Source organism: Eubalaena glacialis, chromosome 1 (genome assembly GCF_028564815.1).
Source record: "Eubalaena glacialis isolate mEubGla1 chromosome 1, mEubGla1.1.hap2.+ XY, whole genome shotgun sequence".
Lineage (NCBI taxonomy): Eukaryota > Metazoa > Chordata > Mammalia > Artiodactyla > Balaenidae > Eubalaena > Eubalaena glacialis.
The window spans coordinates 185,452,315-185,473,548 of record NC_083716.1 but is presented as its reverse complement, the minus strand read 5'-3'; the positions used below and the strand labels follow the sequence as shown (position 1 = coordinate 185,473,548).

Here is a 21,234-nt window from a genome sequence, read left to right as displayed (position 1 = left end):
CATTTCTTATTTACCCACTATTTATTCAGATACTCCTGGGCCACCCATCAATGTGACTGTCAAAGAAATATCCAAAGATTCTGCTTATGTTACCTGGGATCCTCCCATTATTGATGGCGGAAGCCCCATCATAAACTATGTGGTAGAAAAGCGTGACGCAGAGAGGAAGTCCTGGTCCACCGTGACAACGGAGTGCTCCAAAACAAGCTTCAGAGTTTCTAACTTGGAGGAAGGAAAATCCTACTTCTTCAGGGTGTTTGCGGAAAACGAGTACGGCATTGGTGATCCCGGTGAAACACGTGATGCCGTGAAAGCTTCTGGTGAGCAAATGAGCTACTATCCCATCATTTTGAGTGACATCTTACCTTGGTTATCCAGGGCTTAGACGTATCGTTTCTCCTTTGCTTTAGAAACCCCTGGACCAGTTGTGGACCTTAAAGTGACGTCTGTGACCAAGTCATCTTGTAGCATAGGCTGGAAAAAGCCTCGCAGCAATGGTGGGAGTCGAATTATCGGATATGTCGTTGACATCCTGACTGAAGAAAATAAGTGGCAACGAGTCACGAAATCACTAAACTTACAGTATTCCATGAAAGATTTGACTGAAGGGGAGGAATACACCTTCAGAGTGAGTGCTGAGAATGAAAACGGAGAAGGGACCCCATGTGAAATCACTGTTGTGGCAAAGGATGATGTCGGTAAGCCTTCAGCCATCATCTCCATTTTCCCTCTGTCATCAAAAGTGCCCTCTTGAGCCCTACTCACTGGCTTATGTAAAAATCCTTTAAAAACTATAACGATCCGAAAAAATTAACTGCCTGGCATTAAAAATAACAATAACTTATCTCTGCCATTTTACAGTGGCTCCTGACCTTGACTTAAAGGACCTTCCTGATTTGTGCTACTTGGCTAAAGAAAACAGCAACTTCCGTCTTAAGATCCCCATAAAAGGCAAGCCAGCTCCATCCGTGTCCTGGAAGAAAGGAGAAGATCCTCTAGCAACAGACACAAGGGTCAGTGTCGAGTCATCTGCAGCTAACACAACTCTTGTAGTGAATGACTGCCAAAAATCTGACGCTGGAAAATACACAATCACACTGAAGAATGTTGCCGGCACCAAGGAAGGAACTCTCTCCATAAAAGTTGTCGGCAAGCCTGGCATCCCCACTGGACCAATCAAATTTGACGAAGTCACAGCAGAAGCCATGACCTTAAAGTGGGGTCCTCCAAAGGACGACGGAGGTTCTGAGATCACCAACTATATCCTAGAGAAGAGAGATTCTGTAAACAACAAGTGGGTGACATGTGCCTCAGCTGTCCAGAAAACCACCTTTAGAGTCATGAGACTTCATGAGGGTACGGAATACACCTTCAGGGTCAGTGCCGAAAATAAATACGGTGTAGGAGAGGGCCTGAAATCGGAGCCAATTGTTGCTAGACATCCATTTGGTAAGTGTCTCAAGGTCAGAAAACATAAAGCAAAACATGGTTCTGGCTTATTTATAATACATTCCTGATTATAAATCTTGCATTATCTACTTTTTCCTAGATGTGCCCGATGCTCCCCCACCTCCCAATATTGTGGATGTCAGACATGATTCCGCATCTCTAACTTGGACTGACCCCAGGAGAACTGGAGGCTCTCCAATTACAGGTATTTAGTTGGCTCTTACCCTACAGCGTTTACATTAAGAGTTCTTCCAAATCTTCCTCCCTGAAAACAAGTTGAATCTGTGCTCCTTATTTATAGCACTATCTGCACATACAAAAATTTATTTTCCTTTTTTCAGTTCATTATGCATTCAGTACATGAAGCATTAAGTAAGCTAATTCATTAAGCTAATGCTTAATTTCAATGAAAACCTCCTAATGTAATAGTTAATAAAGGCTTTCTTAATGATATCTATTTTTGTAAGTTAAAATTTTTTGACAGAAGGTGCAATAAATATGTCTATTCCAAGGGGAAAAAATGGCTCTATGCCTAGGTAATAAAAGTATACATACAAGCAAGAATGATTACTTGTTCCGTGCGTGTTTGTGTATGTGTGTGTGTGTATGTATGTATTTAAAAATCAGGCTACATTTGTACTTTCTATGTGAATTGACACATCACTGGATCTTTTGTAGGGTATCATATCGAGTGCAAGGAAAGAAATAGCCTTTTGTGGAAGAGGGCTAACAAGACTCCTGTTAGGATGAAAGACTTCAAAGTGACAGGACTAACTGAAGGTCTGGAATATGAATTCCGAGTTATGGCAATCAATTTAGCAGGAGTAGGCAAGCCAAGCCTGCCATCAGAGCCAGTTGTGGCACTTGATCCAATTGGTAAGTCATTATACAAAGCAAAATCCAGGTGTATTTTCTTCATGAAGAGAACATTGGTGTGTGTTTGACTGGGTTTCTTTGTCTGTTTTTTGCTTTATTTTAGACCCTCCTGGCAAACCTGAGGTTATTAATGTAACAAGGAATTCAGTGACTCTCATTTGGACTGAACCCAAATATGATGGTGGTCATAAGTTGACTGGATACATAGTGGAGAAGCGAGATCTTCCCTCTAAATCTTGGATGAAAGCCAACCATGTTAATGTCCCAGATTGTGCCTTTACTGTTACTGACCTTGTTGAGGGTGGAAAATATGAATTCAGAATTAGAGCAAAGAATACAGCAGGTGCTATCAGTGCTCCATCAGAAAGTACAGGAACCATTATTTGCAAGGATGAATATGGTAGGTCTATTTTACTTTTTATGCACATAAACAATAGTAAATTAAGCGTCCTTCCTTTTCTGATTAAAATGTTCTTGTTTTCTTTGCAGAGGCACCAACCATTGTCCTTGATCCCACAATAAAGGATGGGCTAACAGTTAAAGCAGGTGACACCATTGTTTTGAATGCCATTAGCATTCTCGGCAAGCCTCTTCCAAAGTCAAGTTGGTCCAGGGCAGGAAAAGACATCAGACCATCAGACATCGTTCAGATAACTTCAACCCCAACATCTTCCATGCTTGCTATCAAGTATGCCACTAGAAAAGATGCTGGTGAATACACCATCACTGCTACCAATGCTTTTGGCACAAAGGAAGAGCATGTGAGGGTGACAGTCCTCGATGTACCTGGTCCCCCAGGTCCGATCGAAGTCAGTAATGTTTCTGCTGAAAAAGCAACGCTTACATGGACACCTCCCTTAGAAGATGGTGGCTCACCAATTAAGTCTTATGTTCTTGAAAAGAGAGAAACCAGCCGACTTTTGTGGACAGTGGTTGCCGAAGATATTCAGTCTTGCAGGCATGTGGCAACCAAACTTATCCAGGGAAATGAGTACCTCTTCCGGGTCTCAGCTGTAAACCAGTATGGCAAAGGGGAACCCGTACAGTCCGAACCTGTCAAGATGGTAGACAGATTTGGTACGTAGAGCATATAAGGGAATTGATATATAAGCATTTGCAGCAGAATTTAGGAAACCATAGATTTCTCATAAATTTGCTTTCTTTTCAGGTCCACCTGGCCCCCCTGGAAAACCAGAGGTGTCCAACGTCACTAAAAACACTGCCACTGTCAGTTGGAAAAGACCAGTTGATGATGGTGGCAGTGAGATCACAGGGTATCATGTAGAAAGGAGAGAGAAGAAAGGCTTGCGATGGGTGAGAGCAACAAAGACTCCAGTTTCCGATCTCAGATGCAAAGTAACAGGACTGCAAGAAGGAAACACCTACGAATTCCGTGTCAGTGCAGAGAACAAAGCAGGAATTGGTCCACCTAGTGATACTTCAAATCCTGTTCTAATGAAAGATGTAGCATGTTAGTATTTATCTTTTTCAATACAGCTCATTTGCGAGTGCCAATATTTCATATAATTTATACAAAAGCCAAACCCTTAACACTTTTGTGCCTTTGTTTCCTTTTCAGATCCCCCAGGACCACCCTCAAATGCACGTGTCACTGATACCACCAAGAAATCTGCTTCTTTGGCATGGGGCAAGCCTCATTATGACGGTGGGCTTGAAATCACTGGCTATGTCGTAGAGCATCAAAAAGTAGGAGATGATGCCTGGATAAAGGATACAACAGGAACCGCCCTCAGAATCACCGAGTTTGTCATCCCTGATCTTCAGACTAAAGAAAAATACAATTTTAGAATCAGTGCCATCAACGATGCAGGTGTTGGGGAGCCAGCAGTGATTTCAAATGTTGAAATTGTAGAACGGGAGATGGCTCCTGATTTCGAACTAGATGCTGAGCTTCGAAGAACCCTTGTTGTGAGAGCAGGACTCAGTATTAGAATATTTGTGCCCATTAAAGGTCGTCCTGCTCCTGAAGTGACATGGACCAAAGATGATATCAACCTTAAAAACCGAGCTAACATTGAAAGTACAGAGTCGTTCACGCTCCTGATCATCCCAGAATGTAACAGATATGACACCGGTAAATTTGTGATGACCATTGAAAACCCCGCTGGGAAGAAAAGTGGTTTCGTTAACGTCAGAGTCTTGGATACACCAGGACCTGTCCTTAACCTGAGGCCTACTGACATCACAAAGGAGAGTGTCACCCTGCACTGGGACCTCCCGCTGATAGATGGGGGCTCACGTATAACAAACTACATTGTGGAGAAACGAGAAGCAACACGGAAATCTTACTCCACGGTCACCACTAAGTGCCATAAATGCACATACAAAGTTACTGGCTTGTCTGAAGGATGTGAATACTTCTTCAGAGTGATGGCAGAAAATGAGTATGGAACTGGTGAGCCGACAGAAACAAAAGAGCCTATAAAAGCCTCCGAAGCACCATCACCACCAGACAGTCTTAACATTATGGACATAACTAAGAGTACAGTCAGCCTGGTGTGGCCTAAACCCAAGCACGATGGTGGCAGTAAGATCACTGGCTATGTGATTGAAGCCCAAAGAAAAGGCTCTGACCAGTGGACCCACATCACAACCGTGAAGGGGTTAGAATGTGTTGTGAAGAATCTAACTGAAGGGGAAGAATATACCTTCCAAGTGATGGCAGTGAACAGTGCAGGGAGAAGTGCCCCTAGAGAAAGCCGACCCGTCATTGTCAAGGAGCAGACAATGATTCCAGAATTGGATCTCCATGGCATTTATCAAAAATTAGTCATTGCTAAAGCTGGTGACAACATCAAAGTTGAAATTCCAGTGCTAGGTCGACCAAAGCCCACAGTTACATGGAAGAAAGGAGACCAGATTCTTAAACAGACCCAGAGAGTTAATTTTGAAAACACAGCAACTTCAACCATCTTAAATATCAACGAGTGTGTAAGAAGCGATAGTGGGCCCTACCCATTAACAGCAAGGAACATTGTGGGAGAGGTTGGTGATGTCATCACCATTCAAGTCCACGATATCCCAGGGCCACCTACTGGACCAATCAAATTTGATGAAGTTTCGTCTGATTTTGTCACCTTCTCTTGGGACCCACCTGAGAACGATGGAGGTGTACCCATAAGCAACTACGTAGTAGAAATGCGACAGACTGACAGTACCACATGGGTTGAGTTAGCAACCACTGTTATACGCACTACCTACAAAGCCACTCACCTTACTACCGGAGTGGAGTATCAATTCCGGGTAAAAGCTCAAAACAGATACGGAGTTGGACCAGGCATCACATCAGCATCTGTAGTTGCCAACTATCCATTTAAGGTTCCTGGGCCTCCTGGTACCCCTCAGGTAACTGCAGTTACCAAGGATTCAATAACAATCAGCTGGCATGAGCCTCTTTCTGATGGTGGAAGCCCCATTTTAGGATACCACATTGAAAGAAAAGAACGAAGTAGTATTCTCTGGCAGACTGTGAGCAAAGCATTAGTACCAGGCAACATTTTCAAATCAAGTGGACTTACAGATGGTATTGCTTATGAATTCCGAGTGATCGCAGAAAACATGGCTGGCAAAAGTAAGCCGAGCAAGCCATCTGAACCTATGTTAGCTTTGGATCCCATTGACCAACCTGGGAAACCGGTTCCTCTAAATATTACTAGACACACAGTGACCCTTAAATGGGCTAAGCCTGAATATACTGGAGGCTTTAAAATTACCAGTTATATAGTTGAAAAGAGAGATTTTCCTAATGGACGGTGGCTGAAAGCCAACTTCAGCAACATTTTGGAGAATGAATTTACAGTCAGCGGACTAACAGAAGATGCCGCATACGAATTCCGCGTGATTGCCAAAAATGCTGCTGGTGCTATTAGCCCACCATCTGAGCCATCAGATGCTATCACATGCAGGGACGACATTGAAGCACCAAGGATAATGGTGGATATCAAATTTAAGGACACAATTATAATAAAAGCAGGTGAAGCATTCAAGCTGGAAGCTGATGTTTCAGGTCGCCCACCTCCAACAATGGAATGGACGAAAGATGGAAAGGAGCTTGAAAACACAGCAAAATTAGAAATTAAAATGGCAGATTTCTCTACTAATCTGGTAAACAAGGATTCACTAAGAAGGGATGGCGGTGCCTATACCCTTACAGCAACCAATCCTGGTGGTTTTGCTAAACATATTTTCAATGTCAAAGTTCTTGACAGACCAGGCCCACCTGAAGGACCTTTAGCTGTATCTGAAGTGACATCAGAAAAATGTGTATTGTCATGGTTGCCTCCACTGGACGATGGAGGTGCCAAAATTGACCATTATGTAGTTCAGAAACGTGAAACCAGCAGACTGGCATGGACAAATGTAGCTTCAGAAGTCCAAGTAACAAGACTAAAGGTCACTAAACTTTTAAAAGGCAATGAATACATATTCCGTGTGATGGCTGTAAATAAATATGGAGTTGGAGAGCCACTGGAATCAGAGCCTGTGCTTGCACTGGATCCTTATGGACCTCCTGAACCACCCAAAAATCCTGAAGTTACAACTATTACTAAAGATTCCATGGTTGTCTGCTGGGGACATCCTGACTCTGATGGCGGCAGCGAAATCATCAATTATATTGTGGAACGGCGTGATAAAGCTGGCCAACGCTGGGTGAAATGCAACAAAAAGACTCTTACTGATTTAAGATATAAAGTGTGTGGACTGACAGAAGGACATGAATATGAGTTCCGGATCATGGCTGAGAACGCTGCTGGAATCAGCGCACCGAGTGCTACCAGTCCATTTTATAAAGCTTGTGATGCTGTGTTTAAACCCGGCCCGCCAGGTAACCCACGTGTTCTAGATACAAGCAGATCATCCATTTCAATTGCTTGGAACAAACCTATCTATGATGGTGGTTCCGAAATCACTGGGTATATGGTTGAGATCGCCCTGCCAGAAGAAGATGAATGGCATATTGTCACTCCACCAGCCGGGCTCAAGGCAACGTCTTACACTATCACCAACCTCACAGAGAACCAGGAATATAAAATCCGCATCTATGCCATGAATTCTGAAGGCATTGGGGAACCTGCACTTGTTCCTGGAACTCCAAAGGCTGAAGACAGGATGCTGCCTCCAGAGATTGAACTGGACGCTGAACTGCGCAAAGTTGTTACCATAAGAGCTTGTTGTACCCTGAGACTTTTTGTTCCAATCAAAGGAAGGCCAGTACCTGAGGTGAAGTGGACCCGGGAACACGGAGAATCTTTAGATAAAGCTAGCATTGAGTCCACAAGCTCTTACACCCTGCTTATCGTTGGAAACGTAAACAGATTCGACAGTGGCAAATACATACTAACTATAGAAAACAGCTCAGGCAGCAAGTCTGCATTTGTCAGTGTCAGAGTACTGGATACACCAGGCCCTCCACAGGATCTGAAGGTAAAGGAGGTCACTAAGACATCTGTCACACTGACATGGGAGCCTCCTCTTCTTGACGGAGGTTCAAAAATAAGTAACTATATTGTTGAAAAGCGGGAATCAACAAGGAAGGCATATTCAACTGTTGCAACAAATTGCCACAAGACTTCCTGGAAGGTAGACCAGCTTCAAGAAGGCTGTAGTTACTACTTCAGGGTTCTCGCTGAAAATGAATATGGCATCGGGCTGCCTGCTGAAACCGCAGAATCTGTGAAAGCATCAGAACGACCTCTTCCTCCAGGAAAAATAACTTTGGTGGACGTCGCAAGAAATAGCGTGTCACTCTCTTGGGAGAAACCTGAGCATGATGGAGGCAGCCGAATTCTAGGCTACACTGTAGAGATGCAGAGCAAAGGCAGTGACAAATGGGTCACATGTGCCACAGTCAAAGTCACCGAAGCCACTATTACTGGATTAATTCAGGGTGAAGAATACTCTTTCCGTGTTTCAGCTCAGAATGAGAAGGGCATCAGCGATCCAAGACAACTGAGTGTGCCAGTAGTTGCCAAGGATCTTGTCATTCCACCAGCCTTCAAACTCCTGTTCAATACTTTCACTGTACTGGCAGGTGAAGATCTGAAAGTCGATGTTCCATTCATTGGACGCCCTACGCCAACTGCAACCTGGCATAAAGATGATGTACCACTGAAGCAGACAACCAGAGTAAATGCAGAGAGCACAGAAAATAACTCACTACTGACAATAAAGGAAGCCTGCCGAGAAGATGTTGGACATTACGTAGTTAAACTGACTAACTCAGCCGGTGAAGCTACTGAAACCCTTAATGTTATTGTTCTTGACAAACCAGGGCCTCCAACGGGACCAGTTAAAATGGATGAAGTGACAGCTGATAGTATCACTTTCTCCTGGGGCCCACCTAAGTATGATGGTGGAAGCTCTATCAATAATTACATTGTAGAAAAACGGGACACTTCCACAACCACCTGGCAAATCATGTCGGCTACTGTTGCAAGGACAACAATAAAAGCTTGCAGGTTAAAGACTGGATGTGAATATCAGTTTAGGATTGCAGCTGAAAACAGATATGGAAAGAGTACCTACCTCAATTCAGAGCCTACTGTAGCCCAGTATCCATTCAAAGTTCCTGGTCCTCCTGGCACACCGTTCGTAACGCTCTCCTCCAAGGACAGTATGGAAGTACAATGGAACGAGCCAGTCAGTGATGGAGGTAGCAAAGTCACTGGCTATCATCTAGAACGCAAGGAGAGAAATAGCATCCTCTGGGTTAAGTTGAATAAGACACCCATTCCTCAAACCAAGTTTAAAACAACTGGCCTCGACGAAGGCATTGAATATGAATTTAGAGTCTCCGCAGAGAACATCGTGGGCATCGGCAAGCCAAGTAAAGTGTCAGAAAGCTACGTCGCCCGTGATCCATGTGATCCACCAGGAAGGCCAGAGCCAATCATTGTCACAAGGAATTCTGTGACTCTTCAGTGGAAGAAACCCACATATGATGGTGGAAGCAAGGTCACTGGTTATATTGTTGAGAAGAAAGAACTGCCCGAGGGCCGCTGGATGAAAGCCAGTTTTACAAATGTCATTGACACTCAGTTTGAAGTAACTGGCCTAGCTGAAGATCACAGATATGAGTTCCGGGTTATAGCTCGAAATGCTGCAGGAGTGTTTAGTGAGCCTTCAGAAAGCACAGGAGCAATAACAGCAAGAGATGAGGTAGAACCACCACGAATTCGTATGGATCCAAAATACAAAGACACAATTGTGGTTCACGCTGGTGAGTTATTCAACATTGACGCAGATATTTATGGCAAACCAGTACCAACCACTCAGTGGATAAAAGGTGATCAGGAGCTTTCAAATACAGCTCGATTAGAAATAAAGAGCACTGATTTTGCCACCAGTCTCAATGTAAAGGATGCAATACGTGTTGACAGTGGAAATTACATACTGAAAGCCAAAAATGTTGCAGGAGAGATATCAGTCACTGTAAATGTCAAAGTTCTTGACAGACCAGGGCCACCTGAAGGACCTGTTGTTATATCAGGAGTTACAGCAGAAAAATGCACACTCGCTTGGAAACCCCCACTACAAGATGGTGGGAGTGATATCATAAATTATATTGTGGAAAAGAGAGAAACCAGCCGCTTGGTTTGGACTGTGGTTGATGCCAACGTGCAAACTCTCAGCTGCAAGCTTACTAAGCTTCTTGAAGGCAATGAATATATCTTCCGTATAATGGCTGTCAACAGATATGGTGTTGGCGAACCTCTTGAATCTGAGCCAGTAATTGTCAAGAATCCATTTGTAGTGCCAGATGCACCAAAAGCTCCAGAAATCACAGCGGTGACCAAGGACTCAATGGTTGTTGTATGGGAAAGGCCAGCATCTGATGGTGGCAGTGAAATTCTTGGATATGTTCTTGAAAAACGGGATAAAGAGGGCATCAGATGGACAAGATGCCATAAACGTCTGATTGGCGAACTGCGCTTGAGAGTAACTGGACTCTTAGAAAATCACAATTATGAATTCAGAGTCTCAGCTGAGAATGCTGCTGGACTCAGTGAACCAAGCCCACCTTCTGCTTACCAAAAGGCTTGTGATCCTATTTATAAACCAGGACCTCCAAACAATCCCAAAGTCATTGATATTACCAGATCTTCCGTCTTCCTTTCTTGGGGCAAACCAATATATGATGGTGGCTGTGAAATCCAAGGATACATTGTTGAAAAATGTGACGTGAGTGTTGGTGAATGGACAATGTGCACTCCACCGACTGGAATCAATAAAACAAATATAGAAGTCGAGAAGCTGTTGGAAAAGCATGAGTACAACTTCCGTATCTGTGCTGTTAACAAAGCTGGAGTTGGAGAACATGCCGATGTCCCTGGACCTATTATAGTTGAAGAAAAATTGGAAGCACCAGACATTGATCTTGACCTAGAACTAAGGAAAATTATAAATATAAGGGCAGGCGGCTCCTTAAGGTTATTTGTTCCTATTAGAGGTCGTCCTACACCAGAAGTTAAATGGGGAAAGGTGGATGGTGAAATCCGAGACGCAGCTATAATTGACAGCACTAGCAGCTTCACCTCTCTTGTTCTTGACAATGTCAACCGATATGATAGTGGAAAATATACTCTAACGTTAGAAAACAGCAGTGGGACAAAGACTGCCTTTGTTACTGTGAGAGTCCTGGACACACCAAGTCCACCTGTTAATCTGAAAGTCACAGAAATCACCAAAGACTCAGTATCAATTACATGGGAACCTCCTTTGTTGGATGGGGGATCCAAAATTAAAAATTACATTGTTGAGAAACGTGAAGCCACAAGGAAATCATACGCTGCAGTTGTAACAAATTGCCATAAGAATTCTTGGAAAATCGATCAACTCCAAGAAGGTTGCAGTTACTACTTTAGAGTCACAGCTGAGAACGAATATGGTATTGGCCTTCCCGCCCACACTGATGACCCAATTAAGGTTGCAGAAGTCCCACAACCTCCAGGAAAAATAACTGTGGATGATGTCACCAGAAACAGTGTCTCTTTGAGTTGGACAAAGCCTGAACATGATGGCGGCAGTAAAATCATTCAGTATATTGTGGAAATGCAAGCTAAACACCGTGAGAAATGGTCAGAGTGTGCTCGAGTCAAGTCCCTTGAAGCCGTAATTACCAACCTAACTCAGGGAGAAGAATACCTTTTTAGAGTTGTGGCTGTAAATGAAAAGGGAAGAAGTGATCCTAGGTCTCTTGCAGTTCCAATAGTTGCCAAAGATCTGGTCATTGAGCCAGATGTAAGACCTGCATTTAACAATTATAGTGTACAGGTTGGCCAAGATTTGAAAATAGAAGTGCCAATTTCTGGACGTCCTAAGCCAACCATTACCTGGACTAAAGACGGTCTTCCACTGAAGCAGACTACAAGAATCAATGTTACTGATTCACTTGACCTCACCATACTCAGTATTAAAGAAACTCATAAGGATGACAGTGGACATTATGGAATCACAGTTGCTAATGTTGTTGGTCAGAAGACAGCATCCATCGAAATTATAACCCTAGATAAGCCTGATCCTCCAAAAGGACCTGTTAAATTTGATGAAGTCAGTGCTGAAAGTATTACCTTATCTTGGGAACCTCCATTATATACAGGGGGCTGCCAGATCACTAACTACATAGTTCAGAAAAGAGATACAACCACCACAGTATGGGATGTTGTTTCTGCTACTGTTGCCAGAACTACACTCAAAGTGACCAAACTGAAGACTGGTACAGAATACCAATTCAGAATATTCGCTGAAAACAGATATGGACAAAGCTTTGCCTTGGAATCTGAGCCAATTGTAGCTCAATATCCCTACAAAGTACCAGGCCCTCCAGGCACACCATTTGTCACAGCCATTTCCAAAGACTCCATGGTTATAGAGTGGCATGAACCAATCAATAATGGTGGAAGTCCAATCATAGGTTACCACCTTGAGAGAAAGGAAAGAAATAGTATTTTGTGGACAAAGGTCAACAAAACTATTATTCATGACACCCAGTTTAAAGCACTCAATCTTGAAGAAGGCATTGGATATGAATTCAGAGTTTATGCTGAAAATATTGTTGGTATAGGCAAAGCAAGCAAGAATTCTGAATGCTATGTAGCCAGAGATCCCTGTGACCCACCAGGAACCCCAGAAGCAATAATAGTTAAAAGACATGAAATCACTTTACAATGGACCAAACCAGCATATGATGGTGGAAGTATGATTACGGGTTACATTGTAGAGAAACGTGATTTGCCTGAGGGTCGTTGGATGAAAGCCAGCTTCACAAACGTCATTGAAACTCAATTTACTGTGTCAGGTCTTACTGAAGATCAAAGATATGAATTCAGAGTCATTGCAAAGAATGCAGCTGGTACAATAAGCAAACCCTCTGACAGTACTGGACCGATAACTGCCAAGGATGAGGTCGAACTCCCAAGAATTTCAATGGATCCAAAATTCAGAGACACAATTGTGGTAAATGCTGGAGAAACATTCAGCCTTGAAGCTGATGTCCACGGAAAGCCGCTACCTACCATTGAGTGGTTAAGAGGAGATAAGGAAATTGAAGAATCTGCTAGATGTGAAATAAAGAACACAGATTTCAAGGCTTTACTTATTGTAAAGGATGCCATTAGAATTGATGGTGGACAGTATATTTTAAGAGCTTCCAATGTTGCAGGTTCTAAGTCATTCCCAGTGAATGTAAAAGTGTTAGATAGACCAGGACCTCCAGAAGGGCCAGTCCAGGTTACTGGAGTCACCGCTGAAAAATGCACATTAACATGGTCTCCACCACTTCAAGATGGTGGCAGCAACATTTCTCACTATGTTGTTGAAAAGAGAGAAACAAGTCGGCTTGCCTGGACTGTTGTTGCTTCAGAGGTTGTAACCGATTCTCTGAAAGTTACCAAACTCTTAGAAGGGAATGAATATATTTTCCGTATAATGGCTGTCAACAAATACGGTGTTGGAGAGCCTTTGGAATCTGCACCAGTACTCATGAAAAATCCATTTGTGCTTCCTGGACCACCAAAAAGCCTGGAAGTCACAAACGTTGCCAAGGACTCCATGACCATCTGTTGGAACCGTCCAGATAGTGATGGTGGAAGTGAGATTATTGGCTACATTGTAGAAAAAAGAGACAAAAGTGGCATTAGGTGGATAAAATGTAATAAACGCCGCATTACAGATTTGCGTCTAAGAGTAACAGGATTAACAGAAGATCATGAGTATGAATTCAGAGTCTCTGCAGAAAACGCTGCTGGAGTCGGAGAACCAAGTCTAGCTACAGTTTATTATAAGGCTTGCGATCCGGTGTTCAAACCTGGCCCCCCCATCAATGCACACATTGTAGACACCACTAAAAATTCAATTACACTTGCCTGGGGTAAACCCATCTACGATGGTGGCAGTGAGATCCTGGGATATGTAGTAGAAATCTGTAAAGCAGATGAAGAAGAATGGCAAATAGTTACTCCACAGACTGGCCTGAGAGCCACTCGATTTGAAATTTCAAGACTCACTGAACACCAGGAGTATAAAATACGAGTCTGTGCCCTCAATAAAGTTGGTTTAGGTGAGGCTACATCAGTTCCTGGTACTGTGAAACCAGAAGATAAACTCGAAGCACCTGAACTTGACCTTGACTCTGAATTAAGGAAAGGAATTGTTGTAAGAGCTGGTGGATCTGTCAGAATTCACATTCCATTCAAAGGTCGCCCAACACCTGAGATCACTTGGTCTCGAGAGGAAGGTGAATTCACAGATAAGGTCCAAACTGAAAAAGCAGCAAACTATACCCAACTATCAATAGATAACTGTGATAGAAATGATGCTGGAAAATATACTCTCAAGCTGGAAAACAGCAGTGGATCTAAATCTGCCTTTGTAACTGTGAAAGTTCTTGACACCCCAGGACCACCACAGAATTTGGCAGTCAAAGAAGTGAGAAAAGATTTTGTCCTTCTGATATGGGAACCACCCATCATCGATGGGGGTGCAAAGGTCAAGAACTATGTTATTGACAAACGTGAGTCAACCAGAAAAGCATATGCTAATGTGAGTAATAAATGCAGCAAAACAAGCTTTAAAGTTGAGAATCTTACAGAAGGAGCCATGTACTACTTTAGAGTAATGGCTGAAAATGAATTTGGAGTTGGTGTTCCAGTGGAAACCACTGATGCTGTGAAAGCAGCTGAACCTCCTTCCCCACCAGGAAAGGTCACACTCACTGACGTGTCCCAGACTAGTGCATCGCTGATGTGGGAGAAACCTGAACATGATGGTGGTAGCAGAATCCTGGGGTATGTGGTTGAAATGCAGCCCAAAGGAACAGAAAAATGGAGTGTTGTGGCTGAATCCAAAGTCTGCAATGCAGTTGTTACTGGTTTGAGTTCTGGACAAGAATATCAGTTCCGTGTCAAGGCTTACAACGAGAAAGGAAAAAGCGATCCAAGAGTGCTTGGTGTTCCTGTCATAGCCAAGGACTTGACTATACAGCCTAGTTTTAGGTTACCATTTAACACATATAGTGTCCAAGCTGGAGAAGATCTTAAAATCGAAATTCCTGTTATTGGCCGACCGAGACCTGAAATTTCATGGGTCAAGGATGGCGAGCCTCTTAAACAGACAACAAGAGTAAATGTTGAGGAAACAGCTACATCAACTATTTTGCACATTATAGAAAGTAAAAAAGATGACTTTGGAAAATACATCATAACAGCAACAAATAGTGCAGGTACGGCAACTGAAAATCTCAGCATTATCGTTTTGGAAAAGCCTGGACCTCCAGTTGGACCAGTTCGGTTTGATGAAGTTAGTGCAGACTTTGTGGTCATATCTTGGGAACCTCCAGCCTATACTGGTGGCTGCCAAATAAGCAACTACATTGTAGAGAAGCGAGATACAACTACCACCAGTTGGCACATGGTATCAGCAACAGTTGCAAGAACAACAATTAAAATAACCAAACTGAAAACAGGCACCGAGTACCAGTTTAGAATTTTTGCAGAAAACAGGTATGGAAAAAGTGCCCCCTTGGATTCTAAACCAGTTATCGTACAATATCCATTTAAAGAACCCGGGCCACCTGGCACTCCTTTTGTGACATCAGTCTCGAAAGATCAAATGCTTGTGCAGTGGCACGAGCCAGTTAATGATGGAGGCAGCAAAGTTACTGGCTACCATCTTGAACAGAAAGAAAAGAACAGCATTTTATGGGTCAAATTAAATAAGACTCCCATTCAAGACACCAAATTCAAAACAACTGGGCTTGATGAAGGCCTTGAGTATGAGTTCAAAGTTTCTGCTGAAAATATTGTTGGCATCGGCAAGCCGAGCAAAGTGTCGGAATGCTTTGTTGCTCGTGATCCATGTGACCCACCAGGTCGCCCTGAAGCCATTGTTATTACAAGAAACAATGTCACACTGAAATGGAAGAAACCTGCCTATGACGGTGGCAGCAAAATAACAGGTTATATTGTAGAAAAGAAAGATCTACCTGACGGCCGTTGGATGAAAGCCAGCTTTACTAATGTATTAGAAACTGAATATACAGTGAGTGGACTTGTAGAAGACCAAAGATATGAATTCAGAGTAATTGCAAGAAATGCAGCTGGCAACTTTAGTGAACCATCTGAAAGCACTGGCGCCATTACTGCAAGAGATGAAATTGATGCACCAAATGCCTCACTGGATCCCAGATATAAAGATGTCATTGTTGTTCACGCAGGAGAGACTTTTGTCCTTGAAGCTGATATCCGTGGCAAACCTATACCTGATATTGTTTGGTCAAAAGATGGAAAAGAGCTTGAAGAAACGGCTGCCAGAATGGAAATTAAGTCTACTATTCAGAAAACAACTCTTCTTGTCAAAGACTGTATACGTAGTGACGGAGGACAATATATCCTGAAACTCAGCAACGTGGGTGGTACAAAGTCTATACCAATCACTGTAAAGGTACTTGACAGGCCAGGGCCTCCTGAAGGGCCTCTGAAAGTTTCTGGAGTTACTGCTGAAAAATGTTACCTGGCATGGAACCCACCTTTACAAGATGGTGGTGCTAATATCTCACATTACATCATTGAAAAGAGAGAGACAAGCAGACTCTCCTGGACCCAGGTTTCAACTGAGGTACAGGCCCTTAACTACAAAGTCACTAAACTTCTTCCTGGTAATGAGTACATTTTCCGTGTCATGGCTGTGAATAAATATGGAATTGGAGAGCCTCTGGAATCTGAGCCTGTTGTAGCCTGTAATCCTTATAAACCACCAGGTCCTCCTTCACCACCTGAAGCCTCAGCAATCACCAAAGAGTCTATGGTCGTAACATGGGCACGCCCAGTGGATGATGGAGGTGCTGAAATCGAGGGCTACATTCTTGAAAAACGAGATAAGGAAGGCATTAGATGGACCAAGTGCAACAAGAAAACACTAACAGATCTTCGATTAAGGGTAACTGGCCTTACTGAAGGGCATTCCTATGAATTCCGAGTTGCTGCTGAAAATGCAGCTGGTGTGGGTGAACCTAGTGAGCCATCTGTTTTCTATCGTGCATGTGATGTTCTGTATCCACCAGGACCACCAAGTAATCTAAAAGTGACAGACACTTCCAGATCTTCTGTCTCCCTGGTATGGAATAAGCCAATTTATGATGGCGGTGCTCCTGTTAAGGGCTATGTTGTTGAGGTCAAAGAAGCCACTGCTGACGAATGGACAATGTGCACTCCACCAACAGGATTACAAGGAAAGCAGTTCACCGTGACCAAGCTTAAAGAAAATACTGAATATAACTTCCGTATTTGTGCCATCAATTCTGAAGGCATAGGTGAACCTGCAACTATACCTGGTTCAGTTGTTGCTAAAGAGAGGCAAGAGCCACCAGAAATAGAACTGGATGCTGATCTCCGAAAAGTGGTCATTCTGCGTGCGAGTGCTACTTTACGCTTATTTGTCACTATCAAAGGTCGACCGGAACCTGAAGTTAAATGGGAAAAGGCAGAAGGCGTCCTCACTGACCGGGCCCAGATTGAGGTGACCAGCTCATATACAATGCTGGTAATTGACAACGTTACCAGATTTGACAGTGGTCGGTATAATCTGACACTAGAAAATAACAGTGGCTCTAAAACTGCTTTTGTTAACGTCAGAGTTCTCGACTCACCAAGTGCCCCTGTGAATTTGACCGTAGGAGAAGTGAAGAAAGATTCAGTGACACTGGCTTGGGAACCACCGCTTATTGATGGTGGAGCTAAGATTACGAACTACATCGTCGAAAAACGAGAAACTACAAGAAAAGTGTATGCTACTGTTACAAACAATTGCACGAAGAACACTTTTAAAATTGAAAACCTGCAAGAAGGATGTTCTTACTACTTCCGAGTCTTGGCTTCCAATGAATATGGGATTGGTTTGCCAGCTGAAACAACTGAACCTGTTAAAGTTTCTGAAACACCTCTCCCACCTGGAAGAGTAACTCTTGTTGATGTGACCCGTAACACAGCTACAATTAAGTGGGAGAGACCAGAAAGTGATGGTGGCAGCAAAATTACCGGTTATGTAGTTGAAATGCAGACCAAAGGGAGTGAAAAATGGAGCATCTGCACACAAGTTAAGACTCTAGAAGCAACTATATCTGGCCTAACTGCTGGAGAGGAGTATATCTTCAGGGTAGCTGCACTTAATGAAAAAGGAAAAAGTGATCCAAGACAACTTGGAGTGCCAGTAATTGCAAGAGATATTGAAATAAAGCCTTCAGTTGAGCTTCCTTTCAATACTTTCAATGTAAAGGCTAGAGACCAACTGAAGATTGATGTTCCATTTAAAGGAAGACCTCAACCTACTGTAAGCTGGAAAAAAGATGGTCAGACTCTTAAAGAGACAACTAGAGTAAATGTTTCTTCTTCAAAGACTGTAACATCACTAACAATTAAGGAAGCTTCAAGGGAAGATGTTGGAACTTATGAATTATGTGTTGCAAACAGTGCTGGATCCATAACAGTTCCTATTACTATAATTGTGCTTGACAAACCAGGACCTCCCGGACCTATACATATTGATGAGGTTAGTTGTGACAATATAACCATTTCTTGGAATCCTCCAGAATATGATGGTGGCTGCCAGGTTAGCAATTACATCGTTGAAAAGAGAGAAACCTCTTCTACAACATGGCACGTAGTTTCACAGGCAGTTGCAAGAACATCCATTAAAATAGTTCGTCTAGTAACAGGAAGTGAGTATCAGTTCCGCGTTCGTGCAGAAAACCGCTACGGAAAGAGCTCCTACAGTGCATCTTCAGCTGTAGTTGCAGAGTATCCATTCAGCCCCCCAGGTCCTCCTGGTACTCCTAAAGTTGTGCATGCCACAAAATCCACAATGTTGGTAACCTGGCAAGTGCCAGTTAATGATGGAGGAAGTCAAGTACTTGGCTATCACCTTGAGTATAAAGAAAGAAGCAGCATTCTTTGGTCAAAAGCAAATAAGAGCCTCATCACTGATACTCAAAGGAAAGTCTCCGGCCTTGAAGAAGGACTGATGTATGAGTATCGTGTATATGCTGAGACTATTGCTGGAATTGGTAAATGCAGTAAGTCTTGTGAACCAGTCCCTGCAAGAGACCCTTGTGACCCTCCTGGACAACCTGAAGTCACAAATATCACAAGGAAATCAGTGTCACTTAAATGGTCTAAACCACATTATGATGGTGGAGCTAAGATCACCGGATACATTGTTGAACGTAGAGAACTACCAGATGGCCGGTGGCTGAAGTGCAACTTTACTAGTGTACAAGAAACATACTTTGAAGTAACTGAACTTACTGAAGATCAGCGTTATGAATTCCGGGTTTTCGCAAGGAATGCTGCTGACTCAACTAGTGAGCCATCTGAATCCACTGGACCTATCACAGTTAAAGACGATGTTGAGGCTCCAAGAATTATGATGGATGTCAAGTTCCGAGATGTTATTGTTGTCAAAGCTGGAGAGGTCCTTAAGATAAATGCAGACATTGCAGGGCGACCTCTGCCAGTAATTTCCTGGGCCAAGGATGGTGTAGAAATTGAAGAGAGAGCAAGAACAGAAATTGTCTCAATGGACTACAATACTTTGCTAACAGTGAAAGACTGTGTCCGACGAGACTCTGGGCAGTATGTGCTAACACTGAAGAATGTTGCTGGAACTCGGTCTTTGGCAGTTAATTGCAAGGTACTTGATAAGCCTGGCCCACCAGCAGGACCACTTGAAATAACTGGCCTCACTGCTGAGAAATGCTCTGTTTCTTGGGGACCGCCCCAAGAAGATGGTGGCGCAGCTATCGACTATTACATTGTAGAAAAACGCGAGACAAGTCGCCTTGCTTGGACAATATGTGAAGGAGAGTTAAGGACAACATCCTGTAAAGTGACCAAGTTGCTCAAAGGCAATGAATACATCTTTAGAGTAACCGGTGTTAATAAATATGGTGTTGGTGAGCCCCTGGAGAGTGTGGCTGTAAAGGCACTAGATCCATTTACAGTTCCAAGTCCACCCACATCTTTGGAAATTACATCTGTGACCAAAGAGTTCATGACACTTTGCTGGGCAAGACCAGAGAGTGATGGAGGCAGTGAAATCTCTGGATACATAATTGAAAGGCGAGAGAAAAACAGCCTACGATGGTTGCGTGTAAACAAAAAACCAGTTTATGATCTGAGAGTGAAATCAACAGGACTTCGGGAAGGATGTGAATATGAGTATCGGGTATATGCAGAAAATGCTGCAGGCCTGAGCCTTCCAAGTGAAACCTCTCCCTTAATTCAGGCAGCAGATCCCGTGTTCTTACCATCTCCTCCATCCAAACCCAATATCATGGACTCAGGCAAGACCAATATAACTATTGGCTGGGTTAAGCCCTTATTTGATGGTGGGTCCCCAGTAACTGGATACACTGTAGAATTTAAAAAATCTGATGAAATTGACTGGAAAACTGCCATTCAGAACTTAAGGGGCACAGAATACACAATAAGTGGACTAACCACAGGAGCCGAATACATTTTCAGAATAAGATCAATCAATAAGGTCGGTGCTAGTGATCCCAGTGATAGCTCCGATCCCCAGACAGCAAAGGAAAGAGAAGAAGAACCTGTATTTGACCTTGACAGTGAAATGAAGAAGACCTTGATTGTCAAGGCCGGTGCCTCCTTTACCATGACTGTGCCTTTCCGAGGAAGACCAGTACCCAGTGTCTCCTGGAGCAAACCAGACACTGACCTCCGCACTAGAGCTTATATTGATTCCACAGACTCTCGTACATCACTGACTATTGAAAATGCCACTAGAAATGATTCTGGAAAATACACATTAACAATTCAGAATATTTTGAATGCTGCTTCACTGACCTTAGTTGTCAAAGTTTTAGATTCTCCTGGTCCTCCAGCCAATATTACTGTACATGATGTCACCAGAGAGTCTGCAGTGTTATCCTGGGATGTTCCTGAAAATGATGGTGGAGCACCAGTGAAGAATTACTACATAGAAAAACGGGAGGCCAGTAAGAAAGCATGGGTCTCAGTGACCAGCAACTGTAACCGCCTCTCCTACAAAATTACCAACTTACAAGAAGGGGCGATTTACTACTTCAGAGTCTCTGGAGAAAATGAGTTTGGTGTTGGTGTACCAGCTGAAACGAAGGAAGGAGTAAAAATAACAGGTATGTTTTAAGAACAAAGAAAACCTACATATCCATATTCATTTTCCTAGACTAGTGTGAATCATTTTAATTATTGTTTAATCTTAAATGCTTTTGGTTCACACCTCGAACAATTCATACTATAGCACAAAATGAAATCTTACTACTAGAGAAAGTTTTTCATTGATTTAAAAAAAAGTAGAAATTTACATAGCTGGAGTTGGATAATGTATTCTGAATTTAAG

General features: G+C 43.0%; 1 protein-coding gene across 1 annotated transcript in view; it reads left to right on the top strand.

The window, feature by feature from the left end:
• The window catches only part of TTN (titin), a 280,899-nt gene that overhangs the window by 228,158 nt on the left and 31,507 nt on the right, over positions 1–21,234 (top strand). Inside the window, exons 268-276 of the mRNA XM_061185429.1 lie at positions 30–320; positions 411–698; positions 862–1,449; positions 1,550–1,654; positions 2,128–2,325; positions 2,429–2,725; positions 2,815–3,402; positions 3,494–3,796; positions 3,905–21,010. Coding sequence (XP_061041412.1) covers positions 30–320; positions 411–698; positions 862–1,449; positions 1,550–1,654; positions 2,128–2,325; positions 2,429–2,725; positions 2,815–3,402; positions 3,494–3,796; positions 3,905–21,010 — 19,764 coding nt within the window. The remainder of the gene's footprint in view (positions 1–29; positions 321–410; positions 699–861; positions 1,450–1,549; positions 1,655–2,127; positions 2,326–2,428; positions 2,726–2,814; positions 3,403–3,493; positions 3,797–3,904; positions 21,011–21,234) is intronic.